This window comes from Oncorhynchus mykiss, chromosome 1, assembly GCF_013265735.2.
Source record: "Oncorhynchus mykiss isolate Arlee chromosome 1, USDA_OmykA_1.1, whole genome shotgun sequence".
Classification (NCBI taxonomy): Eukaryota; Metazoa; Chordata; class Actinopteri; order Salmoniformes; family Salmonidae; genus Oncorhynchus; species Oncorhynchus mykiss.
In genome coordinates, this window is record NC_048565.1 from 34206555 (window position 1) to 34228939 (window position 22385).

General features: G+C 42.2%; 1 protein-coding gene across 2 annotated transcripts in view; it reads right to left on the reverse strand.

Moving 5' to 3' along the window:
• The window catches only part of iqsec3b (IQ motif and Sec7 domain ArfGEF 3b), a 45034-nt gene that overhangs the window by 6200 nt on the left and 16449 nt on the right, over nt 1-22385 (reverse strand). For both annotated transcript variants that reach the window (XM_036976369.1, XM_036976378.1), the window contains exons 6-10: nt 21538-21699; nt 18421-18543; nt 10808-10974; nt 7994-8133; nt 6119-6250 (exon numbers count right to left, since the gene is read on the reverse strand). In XM_036976369.1, the coding sequence (XP_036832264.1) occupies nt 6119-6250; nt 7994-8133; nt 10808-10974; nt 18421-18543; nt 21538-21699 (724 nt within the window). The remainder of the gene's footprint in view (nt 1-6118; nt 6251-7993; nt 8134-10807; nt 10975-18420; nt 18544-21537; nt 21700-22385) is intronic.

Below are 22385 nucleotides of genomic sequence, written 5' to 3' on the forward strand. Positions count from 1 at the left end.
AAAGAAATGTCAATTGAAAAAGGTACAACGAAACGAAGTGCAGCTAATTTGCAGTATTTTCATCTTCAGTTTGAAGGTATTGTGTTAATTGTGCTGTTGGTTTTAACCGTTAAAAACAGACCGCAAAGTGAAATATTTTACTTGGCAAGAAAGAACGGGCAGCACAGCCTACCGGTTGACGTCTCAATCGCGTTGTGCTTGTTTTGTCCAGCAGAGGGGGCTGCTCGCTATACAGCTCCATTCACTCTTCTTCTTCTACTAACTACTTGCTCGCGATAGTTTTAGAGAAAACTGCTGTGGAAAACTCGGCCAGAAGCTAGCAAGTGTCAAGTGAACCCACAACATCACCAGAAACGTCTTTTCAAGCCAGGTAAGTTAAAAATCGTTTGAGATAATAGCTAGTGATGTTATGTAACAATGTATTATATAGATAGATGTTCTGCTCTATAAGGTTTTAAATTGGTTATGCTAGCTAACGTTAGCTATGTAGACTAACGTTAAGTTAGCTAGCTACTGTTATGGTAGCTAGGTTAAAAAACGTTCACATGTAAACATGCAGTGGACGGGATTTTGAAAATATGATTATATTAAATGAATGCACAATTAATTCTGAGAATATTTTTGTAGATTACAATTTTAATGGTTTGGAATTAGAATAAGTAGTGTGAAAATATTGTAATGAAACAGCAGGGAGTAGGTTTCGAACCCTCGACCTTCTAGCCCGAGGTCCGGCGCGCTATCGACGGTGCCGCAAAAGCATGCTCAAACGGCAGAGTCGATTTCCATGCTTATAAACCCAGGGTCGTTACACTACTCCCTCCTTTCAAAGAGCGCGTCCTCGCGGCTCTACGTCTTCCAGGAACGCTCTCAGCGGCCAAGCACACGCACTGTCGTGGATGCGAGGTACGATCACTTCTGACACCAATGTAATGAAACAGCAGGGAGTAGGTCTCGAAACCCTCGACCTCGAGGTCCGGCGCGCTATCGACTGTGCCGCAAAAGCATGCTCAAACGGCAGGGTCGATTTCCGCGCTTATAAACCCAGGGTCGTTACAATATATTTAGAAATGTTCATGGATAACATTAGTAGTGGAGAGGAAGGAGAGGAGGAAGAAGAGTGAAGGAGACAGAGGAGGAAAGGTAAAGCTATGGTTACAGAGCCTGCCAATTTATTATTCCAAACAATGTTTTTGAGATAAATACAAAAATGAGGCAAGCAATGGGAATCTGTTAACCAAAGTATTTTATCTAATATTATGTTGTTTATTAATACAGATTGGAGAGAAAGGAGAAGGAAAAATTAAGGGAGTAAAAAGAGTGAAGGAAGGAGAGTGTAGAAGAGTGAGGTGGAAAGGTGAAGAGAAGGAAAGGAAGACGAGTGAATAAAAGAGGAGAAGAAAAAGTTGAGCGTAAGAAGAGTGACACAAGAACAGACAGAGGAGATACAATGACACTTTCCAAGAAACGGAAATGCACTTTTTATGAAAAACATGAGAGAATTTCCATTTATACGCTCAGGTCAAGACGATAGAATTGTTCACTGCACCCTTTGTAATTCCTCTCTTTCAATTGTCAGCCGGAGAAGAACGGCAGTGGTAGAAAATCAGCAGCCGAAAAAGCATAAAGCCTCTCTGATTGGCCGTGTTGGTATGCCCTCTGTCACCACATTCTTCAAGAAGGTAGAGCCTTCCCAAGAACAATATGGTTTAGCTGTGCAGGAGGGTGTCTTTGCATACCACACTATGTGACACAATCATAGTTACAGATCTATGGACTGCACAGCACAACTGACACGGAAGCTTTGTGAGCCAAAGTTTACATGTGCTAGGACAAAATGTGACGCCATAGTGAGTAACGTGTTAGCAACATGGGCAACTACTTTGCTAACACAGGACCTAGACCAGGTTGAATTTGTGTCCCTGTCCATTGATACGTCCAATCATGGACATTTAAAGCTGCTGCCAATAGTAGTCAGATATGTAAGATATATGATGGCAGCACATCTGTGGAAACAAAACTGCTTGATTTTGTTGAATTGAATGGAGAAACAGCAGAGGAAATTGCAGCCGAGGTCCTGGTGGTCATCCAAAAATGTAACCTGGAAAACATTCTCTGCCGACAACAAATACCAACTTTGGAGGGCTGAATAGGCTGGGGAGGGTCAATGTCCATACCAAAGTTAAAAATTCTCTGCAGCGGGAGGTGATTGGCTTCGGTTGTCCTGCCCACATCACTTATAACACAGCCAGAACAGCTTTGGATATGATGTTGAGTACCTGCTCACAAAGATATTTGGATATGTTCATATTTTCACCGTCAGAGTAGAAAGACTGAAGGGCTTTTGTGAGTTTGTTGGCCAGGAGTACCATAACATTTTAGGACACAGCAATGTTCACTGGATGTCCATGCTCCCTGCTCTAGAAAGAGTGCTGAAAATGTATGTGCCATTGAAATCCTTTTTTATGTCTGAAGACAAATGCCCTGTTGTTCTGTGAACAATGTTCAAAGGTCCACTGACTGAACTTTGGCTGGCCTTTGTCCATGGAAACTTGACCGTATTCAGTGACACGATCAAGATGCTTAGAGGCCAGGACCACTGTGCTGTGGAGTCAGCTGCAATTCTGAGAAACGTTGAGGCAAAATTCTCTGCAAGAGATGATGACAACTTCATTCCAGTTTTGGTCAGAGGACTTCTGAAAGAGCTAGAGGAAAATGGAGCCATGTCTAAAGAGAGCTTTCTCAAAACATCCCAACCATTCTTCACTACGGCTGTGAACTACTTGCAAGCATGGGGAAAGCACACAGATAATCTAAAAGATTTACATGGTCTCCTTTTAAAAAGGCAACCTCAGCGTGAAGAGATCCAGAAGGCAGCAGGCACACTGCAGGAAAAATACCCCAATGTGACCATCAATGAGGATGCATTGTGTGACGAGGTTACTGGCCTGCAAAAGTTCCTAAAGGGGGATCGCTTGAAGAATGGAAAACATCTGAGACACCACTTAGTCAGAGATGGAGCACAGTGGTTACCCACTTCAAAGAGAATGACATCCCACACACTAACCTAGCTAGATTAGCGTCTGTTGTCATGTGCTTACCTGGAAGTAATGCACCAGTCGAGAGAGTGTTCTCCCAAATTAATGATCTATGGACAGCAGCAAGAAATAGGTTTACTGTTACTACCATCAAGGCCATGCTTATTGTGAAGATAAACTTCAACCTCCCCTGCCAGGAGTTCATGGAGAAGCTGGCCAAAGACAGAGCAATCCTGATGAAGATACATTCTTCGGAGAAATATACATATTAGGTTGGTATAAGTATATTATGTAGTTACCAATCTCATCAGCATCTTATTTCTTTATTATGTTAAGTATTTCACATTTACTATTGTCTGTTTTTTCAATTTTGCTCATGTTCTCTTCTGCTCTTATTGTAGCAGGACCACTGAATGGCTGTTCAGATCGGACAGTTCTGTCTTGTCTGTAGTGTTTCTGTAATATAGTTGTTTTCTCTGTCTATCACAGTGGGCCTGTTAAGACTAAATACATGAAACCGGAATTGTCCCCCTTTTTTATTTCATAGATATAACATTGGCTATTTTAATTATATATTGACCACCGAACTGGAAATGTCCCCGGTTTTCATTTCAGACATCTGGTCACCTTACCTAACAGAGAGTACATTTTCTATGTCAGGTGAAATCGTGCCTCATTAGCTCATTATTATGGAATTATCCAAATAAATATCACTAGAAAACAGCTTAAACAAATGCAGCTACTGTTGTTATTCTGTTTGCACTGTTTGACGTGACTAAGTTAGCCGTAGTTGGCTAGCTAGCAAGCAAGCCATAAGAACGTTGCCAGCCATAAGAACGTTGCCAGCCAGTATGGCAATGGAACATTTAGAACAGTGGTCACCAACCAGTCGACTTGTCGATCTCCAAGGCATTTCTAGTCGATCGCCAAACATTTCTGTAATAAACTGTAATGGTTGTCGTCAGGAGATAGAGAGGACCAAAGCGCAGCGTGGTTAGTGTTCATCTTTTTAATGGAAAACTGAACACTTCAAAAACACAAAACAACAAAGTGACAACCGAAACAGTTCTATCTGGTGCAGTCACACAAAGACTGAAAACAACCACCCACAAACCCCAACAGAAAACAGGCTACCTAAATATGGTTCCCAATCAGAGACAATGACTAACACCTACCTCTGATTGAGAACCATATCAGGCCAAACAAGAAACCCAACCTAGAAACACAAATCATAGAATACCCACCCAACTCACGTCCTGACCAACTAAAACAAAGAAATAACACAAGAACTAGGGTCAGAACATGACATAAACCCAAAGATAAAGCCTTTGTGTTCCTAATTTGTTTTATTAGTCTCAGGCTGTTGGTGGTAGGTGCAGCCCTGGGCGCCGGGTAGGAAAACTGTTACCATTTCATGTGTCTGAAGGTACAAACTCTGCCTTCCCGGTGGGCCTGGAGAGGAAATCAAGTACACTATGCGTACCGCTGGCCAATCAGATTGCTCAGATGACCAAATCTGCAGTAACGTAGGAGGCGTAAAAGAAAGCTACGGCAAAATTGATACTGTGAGATTTCAAAACGTTTAAAACCTTAACTAGAGAGAGACTGTCAACGAATACAGCAAAGAGCTGCTGTTTTTATGAGAGATCATATTTAAGTTCTCACTCAGCACTGTCAACACTTTCCATTCAACACTTTTATAACCCATAAAATGCGCGTTCTTCCTATTTCCACTCAGCGCTACAACAAGCACTGCAGCAGTAATGAATGAATAGGAAAGTGTATCTATAGGCTTGCGTTGTTGTTATTATTAGCGGCTTGGATCATTTTTAATATCAAGGAATATTTAAATTTCTCTGTTCATAGGAGTAACAACATGAATTTGTCCATGAGGCAGAAATAATGCAGTGCGACTCGAGTTTCGCCATCAGCTGGAAGACAGTGTCCCTTTTTGGTCAGTGGAGGAAAGGGAGAGCGGAGGGATGTTGAGAGACAGAGCCTCAGTCTGCTGCTCTCTCCCTGAGACTGACCATCAGATGCAACCACCATCAGCCCAGTAAAATAAAAAGCTAATTATTTAAATGTATTTTCACTCAGCTGTGGCTCACAAGTAATAGAACAATGGATCTATTACCGGTGTGATCATATAGCCTACCTCAAGATTTGAAATATATATATTTTTTAAATGTCCTGAACAACAATGCATTGGCAGGTAAATTCAAGCAAAGCCAGTATGTGGTGATAATGTATTGGGCCTATAGCTTACTGCACCAACCTCATTGCTACAGTACTGTTTTTAATTGGTTAATGTTGCATAGGCTTACATTTTTTAAGTCATGTTAATAAAAAAATCAGAGCGGTAGATCTCAGCATTTTGACTCAGAAAGTGATCTTGACTCAGAAACGGTTGATGACCACTGATTTAGAACGAAAGACTGGGTCGTGTCCATAGAAACAGAACAAAAAGACTGAACGACTGGGTCGCGTCCATAGAAACAGAACAAAAAGACTAAAAGACTGGGTCGTGTCCATAGAAACAGAACAAAAAGACTGAAAGACTGGGTCGTGTCCATAGAAACAGAACAAAAAGACTGAACGACTGGGTCGTGTCCATAGAAACAGAACAAAAAGACTGAACGACTGGGTCGCGTCCATAGAAACAGAACAAAAAGACTGAACGACTGGGTCGCGTCCATAGATACAGTACAAAAAGACTGAACAACTGGGTCGCATCTCTGGCAACCGAACCAATAGAACGAATGACCAGCCGGCTTGGGTAGCAACCCTAGATTTGTTTTGGGACTATATCTTGTGAAAGGAAGAAAAGTATGAATAAATTCATCAGAATAATGTTTTTAATGAAAATCATTATTTGATTATGTTGGTACCATTGCATAAAAGTGATAATGCCCGAGAAGCCGTTGGCACGGTTTTCCAGGTCTAACAACACCATTGCCAATATATCCTCCAAACACCAGCTTCTCGGGCATTATCACTTAAATAAACACTGGTCATGCTTTAACGTGTGGGTGTGTGTGTGCATGTGTCCATGAGTGCGTGTGTGTGTGCTTGTGTGTTCTCACCAGTATGAGGTCGTTGAAAAGGAACACCTCTCTTTGGGTGTTCGCCAGTTTCTGTTTCAGAGGTTTGTTGAAGTCTGCCACCTCAAACAAACGACAGCAGCAGACCAGCCTACGGTGGGGCACAGACAGGATCTACAGAAAAACACACACACACACATACAGTTGAAGTCGGAAGTTTACATACACTTATTTTTCAACCACTCCACAAATGTCTTGTTAACAAACTAGTTTTGTCAAGTCGGTTAGGACACCTACTTTGTGCATGACACAAGTATTTTTTCCAACAATTGTTTACAGACAGATTATTTCATTTATAATTCACTGTATCACAATTCCAATGGTCAGAAGTTTACATACACTAAGTTGACTGTGCCTTTAATCAGCTTGGAAAATTCCAGAAAATAATGTCATGGCTTTAGAAGCTTCTGAAAGGCTAATTGACATAATTTGAGTCAATTGGAGGTGTACCTGTGGATGTATTTCAAGGCCTACCTTCAAACTCAGTGCCTCTTTGCTTGACATCATATGGAAATCAAAAGAAATCAACCAAGACCTCAGAGAAACATTTTTAGACCTCCACAAGTCTGGTTCTTCCTTGGGAGCAATTTCCAATCACCTGAAGGTACCACGTTCACCTGTACAAACAATAGTACGCAAGTATAAACACCATGGGACCACACAGCCGTCATACCACTCAGGAAGGAGATGCGTTCAGTCATCTAGAGATGAACGTACTTTGGTGCAAAACGTGCAAATCAATCCAAGAACAACAGCAAAGAAACGTGTGAAGATGCTGGAGGAAACAGGTACAAAAGTATCTATATTCACAGTAAAACGAGTCCTTTATCGACATAACCTGAAAGACCGCTCAGCAAGGAAGAAGCAAGTGCTCCAAAACCGCCAAAAAAACTACGGTTTGCAACTGCACATGGGGACAAATATTGTACTTTTTGAAGAAATGCCCTCTGGTCTGATGAAACAAAAATAGAAAATGTTTGGCCATAATGACCATCGTTATGTTTGGAGGAAAAAGGTGGAGGCTTGCAAGCTAAAGAACACAATCCCAACCGTGAAGCATGGGGGTGGCAGCATCATGTTGTGGGGGTGCTTTGCTGCAGGAGAGATTGGTGCACTTCACAAAATAGATGGCATCATGAGGCGGAAATATTATGTGGATATATTGAAGCAACATCTCAAGACATCAGTCAGGAAGTTAAAGCTTGGTCGCAAATGAGTCTTCCAAATGGACAATGATCCCAAGTATACTTCCAAAGTTGTGGCAAAATGGCTTAAGGACAACAAAGTAAAGGTATTGGAGTGGCCATCACAAAGCCTTGACCTCAATCCTATAGAACATTTGTGGGCAGAACTAAAAAAAGCGCATGCGAGCAAGGAGGCCTACACACCTGACTCAGTTACACCAGCTCTGTCAGGAGGAATGGGCCAAAATTCACCCAACTTATTGTGGGAAGCTTGTGGAAGGCTTCCTGAAACGTTTCACCCAAGTTAAACAATTTGAAGGCAATGCTACCAAATACTAATTTAATGGATGTAAACTTCTGACCCACTGGGAATGTGATGGAAGAAATAAAAGTTTAAATAAACCATTCTCTCTACTATTATCCTGACATTTCACATTCTTAAAATAAAGTGGTGATCCTAACTGACCTAAGACAGGGATTCTTTACTAGGATTAAATGTTAGGAATTGTGAAAAACTGAGTTTAAATGTATTTGGTTAAGGTGTATGTACATTTCCGACTTCAACTGTAAACCATGGGGTAAACACACACACAGACTCCACTCTCTCTCTCACACACACACACATACACCAATCTCTCTTTCAGGCTCTCCCTCAGTCACACAACACACTCACCGTCTTCATGCCCAGTATGGACTGTTCCACACGGCTGACGTAGGTGACGTGGTCTTCGTTGGAGCGTAGCTCTCTCTGCTGGGTCCTCTCATAGATCCCGGTCACCATCTCCCTGGGGATGTCTGCCCCGTCATCCACTCCTGAGGGAACAGGGACACACAAGGAACTAGAGAGGGAATTCCCGAAAATGAATTGCAAACTGAATTAACTCCACCCCTGGTTCAGGCTCGTTGCAGGACAAGGCAGGAGTGGCTGATGTTAGGATCATCAGGGACCTCAGCCATTCGAGCCACGGCCTGTTCTCCCCACTTCCATCACTCAGATGCGGGCAGTACAGGAGCATCATGGCTAAAACAAACAGACTGGCCAATAGCTTCTACCCCCAGACCATCGGGCTGCTGAATAGCCACCACTAGTCAGCCCCCCCCACCCACCCTTTTCTGCTTCCCCACTGGACATCTACCCTGCCCCCAGCCCGATGGACATTTATCATACTGAATAGCCACCACTATTCCTACCATATCATTATTATTAATATTATTGTTTCATTCACACAAGTATTTCACTGTACACTGCAACTTCATCTGCGACCCTGTGCATGTGATAAAATAAAAATTAAATCTATCACCCTGCTGTGGCTGTATCTCACCACTAGAGGGAGATCTTGTGCTGTGTTTCAGTCAAGAGAGACTCAACAGAAGCCTCATCCCCAGTAGAACATTTACAGTTATTTATTTTATTTAACTAGGCAAGTCAGTTAAGAACAAATTCTTATTTACAATGACAGCCTACACCGGCCAAACCCGGACGACGCTGGGCCAATTGTCCACCGCCCTATGGGACTCCCAGTCACAGCCAGTTGTGATACAGCCTGGAATCAAACCAGGGTCTGTAGTGATGCCTCTAGCACTGAGATGCAGTGCCTTAGACTGCTGCACCACTCGGGAGCGGGCAGGAGTTAATGATGTTCAACTCCCAGTCCATCCTCTCTCACCCCCCAATTTGGTGTGTTCTCTAGATTCACCATCCCTGATCCCCCACAATTCAATCTGTCTTCTTCAACCAGCTGTCAATCATTCCATATGAAATTGGTCCTGTGTTGTATTAAAATATATGCTGAGTATACAAAACATGACATAGACTGACCAGGTGAATTCAAGTGAGAGCTATGACCCCTTATTGATGTCACTTGTTAAATCCACTTCAATCAGTGTAGATTAAGGGGAGGAGACAGGTTAGATAAGGATTTTTTAACCTTGAGACAATTGAGACATGGATTGTGTATGTGTGCCATTCAGACTGTAAAGGGGCAAGACAAAATATTTAAGTGCCTTTGAACAGGGCATGGTGGTATGTGCCCGGCCCACCGGTTTGTGTCAAGAACTGCAACACTTCTGTTTTTTCACGCTCCAGTTTCCCGTGTGTTTCCCGTGTGTAACTTGACACAACTGTGAGAGTCAACATGGGCCAGCATCCCTGTGGAACGCTTTTGACACCTTGAAGAGTCCATGCCCCGACAAATAGAGGCTGTTCTGAGGGCGAAAGGGGGTGTAACTCAATATTAGGAAGGTGTTCCTAATGTTTGGTATACTAAGTGTACAAAGCATTGTCTGTGCACCTGTTCTATAAATAACCGCTCCAGTGTCTCTAGTCTCTAACACCAGGCTCAGAAACACTGTCATAAATGTTGCAAGACTTCTGCAGCTTATTATACTGAGTCAAACACACACAGGCACACACTGTCCATAAATTACCACCGTGGACTTCAGATTATTTTTATTCTTTCTTCTATCAGTAGGCTCAAAAGAAAAGCAAAAAAGGCAAAAATAAAAACGCAACCCCACTAACAAGCTAGGTACCGTTTAATAAGCTAGGTACCGTTTAATAAGCTAGGTACCGTTTAATAAGCTAGGTACCGTTTAACAAGCTAGGTACCGTTTAATAAGCTAGGTACCGTTTAATAAGCTAGGTACCGTTTAATAAGCTAGGTACCGTTTAATAAGCTAGGTACCGTTTAATAAGCTAGGTACCGTTTAACAAGCTAGGTACCGTTTAATAAGCTAGGTACCGTTTAACAAGCTAGGTACCGTTTAATAAGCTAGGTACCGTTTAATAAGCTAGGTACCGTTTAATAAGCTAGGTACCGTTTAACAAGCTAGGTACCGTTTAATAAGCTAGGTACCGTTTAACAAGCTAGGTACCGTTTAATAAGCTAGGTACCGTTTAATAAGCTAGGTACCGTTTAATAAGCTAGGTACCGTTTAACAAGCTAGGTACCGTTTAATAAGCTAGGTACCGTTTAACAAGCTAGGTACCGTTTAATAAGCTAGGTACCGTTTAACAAGCTAGGTACCGTTTAATAAGCTAGGTACCGTTTAACAAGCTAGGTACCGTTTAACAAGCTAGGTACCGTTTAATAAGCTAGGTACCGTTTAATAAGCTAGGTACCGTTTAACAAGCTAGGTACCGTTTAACAAGCTAGGTACCGTTTAATAAGCTAGGTACCGTTTAATAAGCTAGGTACCGTTTAACAAGCTAGGTACCGTTTAATAAGCTAGGTACCGTTTAACAAGCTAGGTACCATTTAATAAGCTAGGTACCGTTTAACAAGCTAGGTACCATTTAATAAGCTAGGTACCGTTTAACAAGCTAGGTACCATTTAATAAGCTAGGTACCGTTTAACAAGCTAGGTACCGTTTAATAAGCTAGGTACCGTTTAATAAGCTAGGTACCGTTTATAGATTTGTGTTTCACACACAAACAACACACAGACAGACAAACACAGACACACATATACAAAGACAGCCAGTCACCTCGTAGGTTACGTATGAAGTCGTCAAGGCCCATCTTGCGTTGAGGTTTGATGTTAGGGGAATACATATCAGTGTTGAGGAGGACCACAGCAAAGGCCAGGATGAAAATGGTGTCTGGGTTATGGAACTGCTGCACCACCTCGGGATTACACATACAATACCTCTGACTGGAGAGATGGAGAGAGAGAGATGTAAAGAGAGTTGTTGTTACAAATACAGTACCTCTAACAGGGGGGTAGAGGGAGATATTGAAAAAGAGACAGAGAATGAGATAGTCAAAGAGAGAGACAGTGAAAGGGACACAAAGACAAAGTGAAATAATAACAATAATAATTTGGTGGATGCATAAATGTGTCCTATTTCTGTGCACTGGACATGAATTGGATGTGTTTTTTCCATATACCAACTCCCCCTGAGAGTGAGAGTTCTTAACAGCAACCCTGACTTAATTAGGGTTAAGTGCCTTGCTCAAAGGCACATCAACAGATTTTCCACTTTGTCTCTGGCCCAATACTAAATGCTAGGCTATCTGCCGAGACAGAAAGCTATTCTGTTGTAATGGCCTCAGAGACAAACTGCTTGTCCATTCGTGTCATTAGTTAGTAACTATTTAATTTTTCTTTCTTAACTTCAGACATTATGTAATACTGTTTATTTGTGGGTTCTTACATCCTGAGAAGAGATACACACATACAAGCTTCCTGAGTTTTCAGTTTCTTGAGAGTCCTGCTGCACATCAAATACTCTTGACACTGGGAAGGAGCAGTGTTTGTGTGAGTTCAGAAGCTGATATCCAGGTCACTGCTAACATATTCACAAAAGCATACAGCAGGATGGGTCTAACACTCAACCCCAGAAAAACAAAGAACTACTTCCAGCAACCATGGGAAGCAACCTGCCATCCCCCAAGGTCACTGCCAACAATACAATACTTGAAAACATTCCCAGTTTCACATACCTAGGTAGCCACCTCTCCACCAATATCCTAATGGATAATATCCTAAGACCGCACTCAATGAGCTGTATGAGGCCATAAGCAAATAGGAAACCGCTCATCCAGCGGCGGCGCTCCTAGTGGCCGGGGGCTTTAATGCAGGAAACTTAAATCTGTTTTACCTCATTTCTACCAGCATGTTAAATGTGCAACCAGAGGGGGAAAAAACTCTAGAGCAACTTTACACACAGAGACTCGTACAAAGCTCTCCCTCGCACTCCATTTGGCAAATCTGACCATAATTCTATCCTCCTGATTACTGCTTACAAGCAAAAACTAAAGCAGGAAGCACCAGTGACTCACTCAATAAAGAAGTGGTCAGACGACGCAGATGCTAAGTTACAGGACTGTTTTGCTAGCACTGACTAGAATATGTTCCGGGATTCTTCCGATGGCATTGAGGAGTACACCACATCAGTCACTGGCTTCATCAATAAGTGCATCAACAACGTTGTCCCCACAGTGACCGTATGTACATACCCCAACCAGAAGTCATGGTTTACAGGCAACATCCGCACTGAGCTAAAAGGTAGAGCTGCCACTTTCAAGGAGCGGGACTCTAACCTGGAAGCTTATAAGAAATTGCGCTATGCCCTCCAACGAACCATCAAACGGGCAAAGCATCAATATAAGACTTAAGATTGAAATGTACTACACCAGCTCCAACGCTCATCTTATGTGGCAGGGCTTGCAAACTATTACAGACTACAAAGGGAAGCACTGCCGTGAGCTGCCCAGTGACAAGAGCCTACCAGACGAGCTAAATTACTTCTATGCTCGCTTCGAGGCTAGCAACACGGAAGCATGCTGGCCAACTGGCAAGCGTCTTCACTGACATTTTCAACCTGTCCCTGACTGAGTCTGTAATACCAACATGTTTCAAGCAGACCACCATAGTTCCTGTGCCCAAGAACACTAAGTTAACCTGCCTAAATGACTACCGACCCGTAGCATTCATGTCCGTAGCCATGAAGTGCTTTGAAAGGCTGGTCATGGCTCACAGCAACACCATTATCCCAGAAACCCTAGACCCACTCCAATTTGCATACCGCCCAAAAAGATCCACAGATGATGCAATCTCTATTGCAGTCCACACTGCCCTTTCCCACCTGGACAAAAGGAACACATACGTGAGAATGCTATTTATTGACTAAAGCTCAGCACCATAGAGCCCTCAAAGCTCATCACTCAGCTAAGAACGCTGGGACTAAGCACCTCCCAATTCAACTGGATCCTGGACTTCCTGGCGGGCCGCCCCCAGGTGGGAAGGGTAGGTAACAACACATCTGCCACGCTGATCCTCAACACGGGGGCCATTAGGGGGTGTGTGCTCAGTCCCCTCCTGCACTCCCTGTTCACCCATGACTGCATGGCCAAGCACGACTTCAACACCATCATTAAGTTTGCAGACGACACAACAGTGGTAGGCCTGATCACCAATAACAATGAGGCAGCTTATTAGAACCTTATTAGAACCTCTCCCTCAACGTGATGAAGACAAAGGAGATGATTGTGGACTACAGGAAAAGGAAGACCGAGCACACCCCCATTCTCATTGACGGGGCTGTAGTGGAGCAGATTGAGAGCTTCAAGTTCCTTGGTGTCCACATCACCAACAAACTATCCAAACACACCAAGACAGTCGTGAAGAGGGTATGACAAAACCTATTCTCCCTCAGGGAACTGAAAATATTTGGCATGGGTCCTCAGATCCTCAAAAGGTTCTACAGCTGCACCATCGAGAACATCCTGACTGGTTGCCTCACTGCCTGGTGAGACGAATGTTGAAAGTCATGCATCCTCCGATACACAACCCAACCAAGCCGCACTGCTTTTTAACACAGCGTGCATCCAACCCGGAAGCCAGCCGCACCACAGGAGTCGCTGGTGCACGGTGAGACAAGGATATCCCTACCAGCCAAACCCTCCCTAACCCGGACGACGCTAGGCCAATTGTACGTTGCCCCACAGACCTCCCGGTCGCGGCCGGGTACGAGAGAGCCTGGGCGCGAAACCAGAGTCTCTGGTGGCACAGCTGGCGCTGCAGTACAGCGCCCTTAACTACTGCGCCACACGGGAGGCCCAACAATATTTTTTCTTAAAACTGCATTGTTGGTTAAGGGCTTGTATGTAAGCATTTCCCTGTTAGGTCTACACCTGTTGTATTCGGCACATGTGACAAATAACATTTTATTTGATGATGAAATCCAACATCGGATTGCTCGAACAAGTGCTGCCTTTGGTAAACTCAAAAACAGGGTCTTCAAGGATCGCAACACTACCACCAGGAACAAAGTGGACGTGTACAAGCTGTGATCACCCCGACCCTGCTATACGGTGCGGAAACCTGGACCGCATTTTGAAAACACATCAAACCCCTTGAAAGATTCCACCACGCTGCCTCAGGAAAATACTTAACATCAGCTGGGAAGACAGACAAACCAACATCAGTCACCTGGGGTGAACCAACTCCTCCAATATAGAAGCCATCGTAATGAGACCAACTCCGATGGGCAGGTCACCTCATGAGGATGAGCGACTCAAGGCTTCCTAAACAGATCTTCTACTCACAGCTAGAGAAAATACTTGTATTTTGTAATTTATTTGAAAATACCAACTTTTCAAATACTTGAGGTAGTCGAATATAGAGATTCAACTAAAGGCATCTTATTGGCATCTATTTCCTCTGATATTCAAATACAGGTCTCAGAAAAACAAAAAATATTTGAAGGTATTTGAATATATGCAAATTATTTGACTGCCAAAGAAGTGTTTAACAGACATTTTTCAGAATTGCTTTTCATCCTGCATTTAATTACTCTTTACATCATTGTCATAGCCTATGATTCTTTAACGGTCATTTTAGCTCTTGGTTAATCATTTAAGATGGAAATTGCATTTGATGAACATCAAGGTCTCAAACTTAAGCCGCTCTGAGGGCAAAAGGGGGGCGGGTTCAACTCAATATTAGGAAGGTGTTCCTAATGTTTGGTAAACTCAGTGTTTTTGGTTCGACACAAATGGCCTAGGACATGGACATATGATAGACACATTTTTATGACCAAAAATATATAATTAATAATAATAATGAACACTGAGAGTGGTAAATCTGTCACTGAAAGTGTGAGGTCTGTGGACCCATATAGACACTGGAAAAGTGTTCAATTTACACACTGCTTAGTGTAAATACTTATTCAAATATTTTCAGTGTTAATTATATACATTTATTATATATTATTATATATGTTATATACACACTGCTCAAAAAAATAAAGGGAACACTTAAACAACACAATGTAACTCCAAGTCAATCACACTTCTGTGAAATCAAACTGTCCACTTAGGAAGCAACACTGATTGACAATACATTTCACATGCTGTTGTGCAAATGGAATAGACAACAGGTGGAAATTATAGGCAATTAGCAAGACACCCCCAATAAAGGAGTGGTTCTGCAGGTGGTGACCACAGACCACTTCTCAGTTCCTATGCTTCCTGGCTGATGTTTTGGTCACTTTTGAATGCTGGCGGTGCTTTCACTCTAGTGGTAGCATGAGACGGAGTCTACAACCCACACAAGTGGCTCAGGTAGTGCAGCTCATCCAGGATGGCACAACAAAAATGAAGCAGCTCTCTGGGACACTTGACATTAAGACCTAGATTCAATCAGATCAAGCATAAACACGTGACTGCCGACACCTTTTTTGGCGGTGTTGGAGTTGTAACTGCATTAGACCTGTCAAATCGGTGAGCAGCTGCCTGTGTAATCATTGTCACGAAGCCACACCAGTCCTACTCACATTCGTATTTCAGAACGAGAAAGTGTAGGCTACTCTATATAGAAATAATGACACTCAAATTTAAAATCAAAATAGTGAGGATTTCTATCAGCCTAATTGAAGTGTAGATTACATATCATATCCCGGTGTTCCAACTAGTAAACATGCAAGTCCTGGTATAATTCCAGGAGCCACTTGTGGATTTGACAGCTCTAATGCAGTTCCACTGTCACGGATCCCTCCAGAACATTTATTACGCACACCTGTACCCTGTTCCCAATTATTAGTACTTGTATAAGTGTGCCCTTTGGTTTCCAGTGGGCTGTCGTTTTTTGTTACAATGGCTTTCGTGCCATTGTGGATTGCGCAGCTGATTATGGGTCTCGTCCTGTGGGTTAATCATTGTGCGCATGTATTATTTATTCAAGGTACTCCTCGCTCTTTTGTTTTGGGTTTCTACCCTGTGTTTTGTTACTTGTTTGTTTGGTCTTCATCCCCGTGCCTTGACACGGCACGCCGTAATTTGGGCTTAATAAAAAAAACTATTACGCATTCTTGCGTCTGTCTCCTGATCCTTCATGCCAACGTGACATCCACCACCAAAACAACCGCTATGCAGGTGTTTGTTAGTGCAGATCTGATAGGGCTAGATTCTAAGTGTGCATAAAAATAACTGAGCTAATATGGCTTACTTGCTTGAAAAAATGTGGTTTCTGCTGACAATTGAGATGTACAAACTGTCATAAGGGAATGACAAGCGGATAAGAGGCAATCTGTTATTTCGATTGAGACTTTAATGAGCGAACTAGGACGGACGTGGTCAATATAACTATTTGTTTAGCACTTTTGAAATGTACAGTGACAGAATACAGAACATGGGCCGGTCTTACAGTATTCTCCCAAGTCAGAACCGTGGATAAATAAAGGGGGCATATAAATAAGCATACAATGAAAGCTCTTTCAATTTTTGAAGATGACATTTCTCTAAAACAGGCTATAGGCTACATGTGCACCACCAACAGCTAAACAGCTTACTACACAACATACAGCTAGTATTACTTTCTTAGCTACAGTATACATATATCCCTGGCATATTACATCATTTATGCAGCAGCATACAAGACATTTTTGGACTCACCTTTTAGTGCTGTGCCCACTTGAACAGGCGGTCCTTCGTGGGCAAATTTTGTCATCAAACTTTATCGTTGAAGGCTGTCATTCTCAGGATTTATGGTGCTTTCAAGACAACTGGGAACACTTAAAAAACAAGGTTGCATCATGATGACATCAGTGATCTTCAGGTTGGAGCTCTAGAAATGCAATTGCAATTCCAAGTTGGATGACCATTCAAAACTTATTTTCCCAGTCGGAGCTCGTTTTTTTCCAAGTTCCCAATTGTCTTGAATGCACTGAAGTCAGATTTCCCAGTTCCGAGTTTCCAGTTGTTTTGAGCACGGCAGAAGTCATGCTGGATTGACAGCATTGTCAATGTTGAATGTTAATCCTTTTAAGCTTGGAAAAGACACCCTTAAACCCAGATTTGGGACCACACACCCACTCCACTGAATAGCAGGCTAGCGATTGCTTTGCAATGATTGCAGTTAGACACTGATTCCTTCCAAACAGCTCATTGTTGAATTTGCAATTTCCAACTTGTTGTGTAATGTTTATGTCCAATGGCCGATGAGCACCGATACATTTTATCTATAATTTCTCTTCATTATGTATCTTCATATGACAAGGATTGAAAAGGATTTGCCAGTAGATTGTCGACTTCATTCATGTTGATGAATGCTAGCTTGCCATCAAAGCTACTGTATATATGTAATTTGACTCAATTTTATCTGTGGCCAATGACCTTGAGCCTTCTTGGATGGGCACCTCTAATGTAACTCTTTGGCAGCACCTAAGGGATTCGAATTCTTGAGCTCTACCCTTAGATTTTTCAAGGCGTAGTTTCCCCACGAGTGAAAAAACATTGAACCAATCATGGCGCAACTAGAAAACATTACCAACCCCTACGTTCCGTATTTTCCGCTGGCTGCCCCACAACCACAGAATGCACTGAGCTAGGCTGAAACACCTGCATTTGGAGATGCCTTACAAAATGTGGCTTTATTAATCAATGATAACTTTTGTTATTTTTTTTACCTTGTTTGCAAACTGATATGTGACATGTATTAATGCCAAAATAACGGGTGCCACTGCTTCACATGTTGACACATATTGCTTCACATGGTTGTCACATGTTTTCACATTAACTTCACATTAAATGAGATCTCACAAGATCACATGCTCACATGATCACTTGCGAAATTAATGTGTTTATCCGTAAAGGAATAACTCCGTTAAAATGACTTCTTATGTCACCCTTATGACAGATGACATAACATCCGTTACCTAACAGACCTGTAATAGCATGTCTACCCTACTACCCCCTCCCAGTTCTGTATTATGTCATCCTTGAGCTGTTCTTGTCTAATGATGTTCTGTATTATGTCATTCTGTATTATGTTTCATGTTTTGTGTGGACCCCAGGAAGAGTAGCTGCTGAATGGGGATCCTAGTAAAATACCAATACCAAATACCAAAGACCCTAATCCAGGATGTAGGACACTTCTTGTTTTAGACCTAAGAGAACACTCGGTAGGTAGAATTGAGCTCATCTCTGATATTGATAGATTATCTCAGCTGCTGAGGTTATTAGTAGTTAGGTCAAATGTGGTGCTACGTTGGAACCTGCTGTTCATGGCACTCCAGAACTAGAGTGCCTAACCCTGGAGTAACCCTGATTGACTGATCAGTTTAAGGGTGTGATGTGATTGGTTGATGGGTCTGACCTGAAAGCTTCAATGAGTCTCTCCACCTTCTGGGCCTCTCCCTGGACTCTGATGTGAGACTGGAACTTCCTCAGAGCCTCATCCAGCTCCATCCCAGAGAAGTCCATCTCATCCACCACACAGCTAGAGAGACAGAGGGGGAGGAGAGGTTAGTTGCGTATGTCTCGCTCATGTCACTGTTGACGTCATTGGTGTGTGTGTGTGTGTGTGTACGAGGGTGAGTGTACAACTGCTCTTGGTGGTTTTTTTCTTCCTTTTTTAGTCATAGTTTCATTACAGAACCACTGACCTGGAACACATATACACACACACACACACAAATATGCTTACACACTTGACAAATGCAAATATACAGTACATATTCCGTCCAATGGATAAGGGCAAAGAAAGCTGTGTGAGACGGAGAGAGAGATAGAGGGGGAGTAGAGAGAAAAGGGCGAGAGATGTAGAGAAAAACATTGTGCTGAGTGCTGTGACCTATTTTTTCTCAAAGCAAAACACACTCTCTCCTGGTTCTCTCTCTCTCTGCAGTATGAGAGCATGCATCCATGTGTGTATGTGTACGCATTTACAGTGGGGTCTGGAATTATTGGATCCCTTGATAAAGATCAGCAAAAAGACTGTATAAAATAAATAATACAAATACTATGCTATATTGTATGCTCAAACTACATATATTGTACTAAAGGAATAACCCCAAGCACACATCAAAATGGCCGTGCACACCAGCAGTGGGTTTGGCCTTCGAAAGAACAATGCATATGCAGAAAAGACCACATCCCTACTGTAAAATCTGGTGATTTTAAGTTTAGCATACAATATTTTTGGAGCATACAATCAGTGGTGTAAAATACTTAAGTAAAATTACTTCAAAGTACTACAGTCGTGGCCAAAAGTTTTGAGAATGACACAAATATTAATTTCCACAAAGTTTGCTGCTTCAGTGTCTTTAGATATTTTTGTCAGATGTTACTATGGAATACTGAAGTATAATTACAAGCATTTCATAAGTGTCAAATGATTTTATTGACAATTACATGAAGTTGATGCAAAGAGTCAATATTTGCAGTGTTGACCTTTCTTTCTCCAGACTCCTGCAATCCACCCTGGCATGCTGTCAATTAACTTCTGGGCCACATCCTGACTGATGGCAGCCCATTCTTGCATAATCAATGCTTGGAGTTTGTCAGAATTTGTGGGGTTTTGGTTGTCCACCCTCCTCTTGAGGATGGACCACAAGTTCTCAATGGGATTAAGGTCTGGGGAGTTTCCTGGCCATGGAACCAAAATATCGATGTTTGGTTCCCCGAGCCACTTAGTTATCACTTTTGCCTTATGGCAAGGTGCTCCATCATGCTGGAAAAGGCATTGTTCGTCACCAAACTGTTCCTGGATGGTTGGGAGAAGTTGCTCTCGGAGGATGTGTTGGTACCATTCTTTATTCATGGCTGTGTTCTTAGGCAAAATTGTGAGTGAGCTCACTCCCTTGGCTGAGAAGCAACCCCACACATGAATGGTCTCAGGATGCTTTACTGTTGGCATGACACAGGACTGATGGTAGCGCTCACCTTGTCTTCTCCGGACACGCTTTTTTCCGGATGCCCCAAACAATCGGAAAGGGGATTCATCAGAGAAAATGACTTTACCCCAGTCCTCAGCAGTCCAATCCCTATACCTTTTGCAGAATATCAGTCTGTCCCTGATGTTTTTCCTGGAGAGAAGTGGCTTCTTTGCTGCACTTCTTGACACCAGGCCATCCTTCAAAAGTCTTCGCCTCACTGTGCGTGCAGATGAACTCACACCTGCCTGCTGCCATTCCTTAGCAAGTTCTGTACTGGTGGTGCCCCGATCCCGCAGCTAAATCAACTTAAGGAGACGGTCCTGGAGCTTGCTGGACTTTCTTGGGTGCCCTGAAGCCTTCTTCACAACAATTGAACTGCTCTCCTTGAAGTTCTTGATGATCCGATAAATTTTTGATTTAGGTGCAATCTTACTGGCAGCAATATCCTTGCCTGTGAAGCCTTTTTTGTGCAAAGCAATGATGACGGCACGTGTTTCTTTGCAGTTAACCATGATTGACAGAGGAAAAACAATGATTCCAAACACCACCCTCCTTTTGAAGCTTCCAGTCTGTTATTCTAACTCAATCAGCATGACAGAGTGATCTCCAGCCTTGTCCTCGTCAACACTCACACCTGTGTTAACGAGAGAATCACTGACATGATGTCAGCTGGTCCTTTTGTGGCTTTCAGTTCATTTGCATGGCAAAGAGGAACTTTGCAATTAATTGCATTTCATCTGATCACTCTTCATAACATTCTGGAGTATATGCAAATTGCCATCATACAAACTGGGGCAGCAGACTTTGTGAAAATTAATATTTGTGTAATTCTCAAAACTTTTGGCCACGACTGAAGTTAAGTCGTTTTTTTGGGTATCTGTAATTTTGACTACTTTTACTTTTACTTCACTACATTCCAAAAGAAAATAATGTACTTTTTACTCCATACATTTTCCCTGACACCCAAAAGTACTCTTTACATTTTGAATTCTTAACAGGACAGGAAAATTGTCAAATTCACGCACTTATCAAGAGAACCTCCCTGGTCAACCCTTGTGCCTCTGATCTGGCGGACTCATAGCACACATGCTTTGTTTGTTAATTATGTCTGAGTGTTGGAGTGTGCCCCTGGCTATCCATAAATAAATAAATAAATAAAACAAGAAAATGGCGCTGTCTGGTTTGCTTAATATAAGGAATTTTAAATTATTCATACTTTTACTTTGATACTTAAGTATATTTAAAATCAAATACTTTTAGACTTTTAGTCAAGTAGAATTTTACTGGGTGACTTTCAATTATTACTTTTTCATTTTCTATTAAGTTATCTTTACTTATACTCAAGTATGACAATTGGGTACTTTTTCCACCACAGCATACAATATACAGTAGCTCAGTATTTGTACAGTCTTTTATGATCATCTTTATTAAGGGATCCAATCATTCCGGACCCTACTGTATGTGTAAAACATATTGTATATGCCGTATGCATGCATTCAAGTGTGTATGTGTGGTTGTCTGTGCATGTGTGTGCTATATTTTGTGTGTGGACTCACTCCAGGACATCTCTGTTGAAGAGTAGCTTACTGTTCCCCAAGAACTCTCCAATCATCTGTCGGCTCAGGCCCTTCCTCTGTAGCAGGAAGTGGGCCACGCCCATGGGCGTGTCTGGGACAAAACCACGGGTGATCAGGAAGTGGATGCCTCGCTCTGGGTTCCTACAGAAGAGATAGACAGCACAATATCGGTGTATGCATGTGTGTGGGGGTGGATGTGGATAGGACCGTAAAGTAACAGGCAAATCAGTGAAGCACTTTAGCTAATTTACATTAACTACAGGCTGCAGGCCAACAGTATGTACCACTATATATAGAGAACACCTCTCTCTCTCTCCCATTTCCCTCTACCCCTCTCTAGACCAGATACCTGTTCTGTGAATAATTCTGTGAGTAGCTAAAGGACAATTCGACCCTGTGTGTGTCAGGGAATTGAATTGAGGATGCCTCATAAATTCCAATTCAATTATTGAATTTCAATTGAAGTAGTAAACAGGATGCAGAATTGCAATTTTTATTTTAATTAAAGGAAATAGAATTGAATTCAGTGAAATGAAATACAATGCAAATGCCTCTTCTATTTTAGGTATAGTCTATACAAATATGCATCTTGTACATAAAACATCAAACATGTCGTTATATACATGCATATAAAATATTGTTGAAGCAATTGATTTTCAGGACTAACTCTTAAAAAGAATGATCAAGGAAAACAAACCCAGTGGGCACAGACGTCAATTCAACGTCTACTCCACGTTGGTTCAACGTAATTTCATTCAATGACGTGGAAACAACGTTGATTCAACCATTGTGTGCCCATGGGAACCCTGTATGCAAATATGATAGGT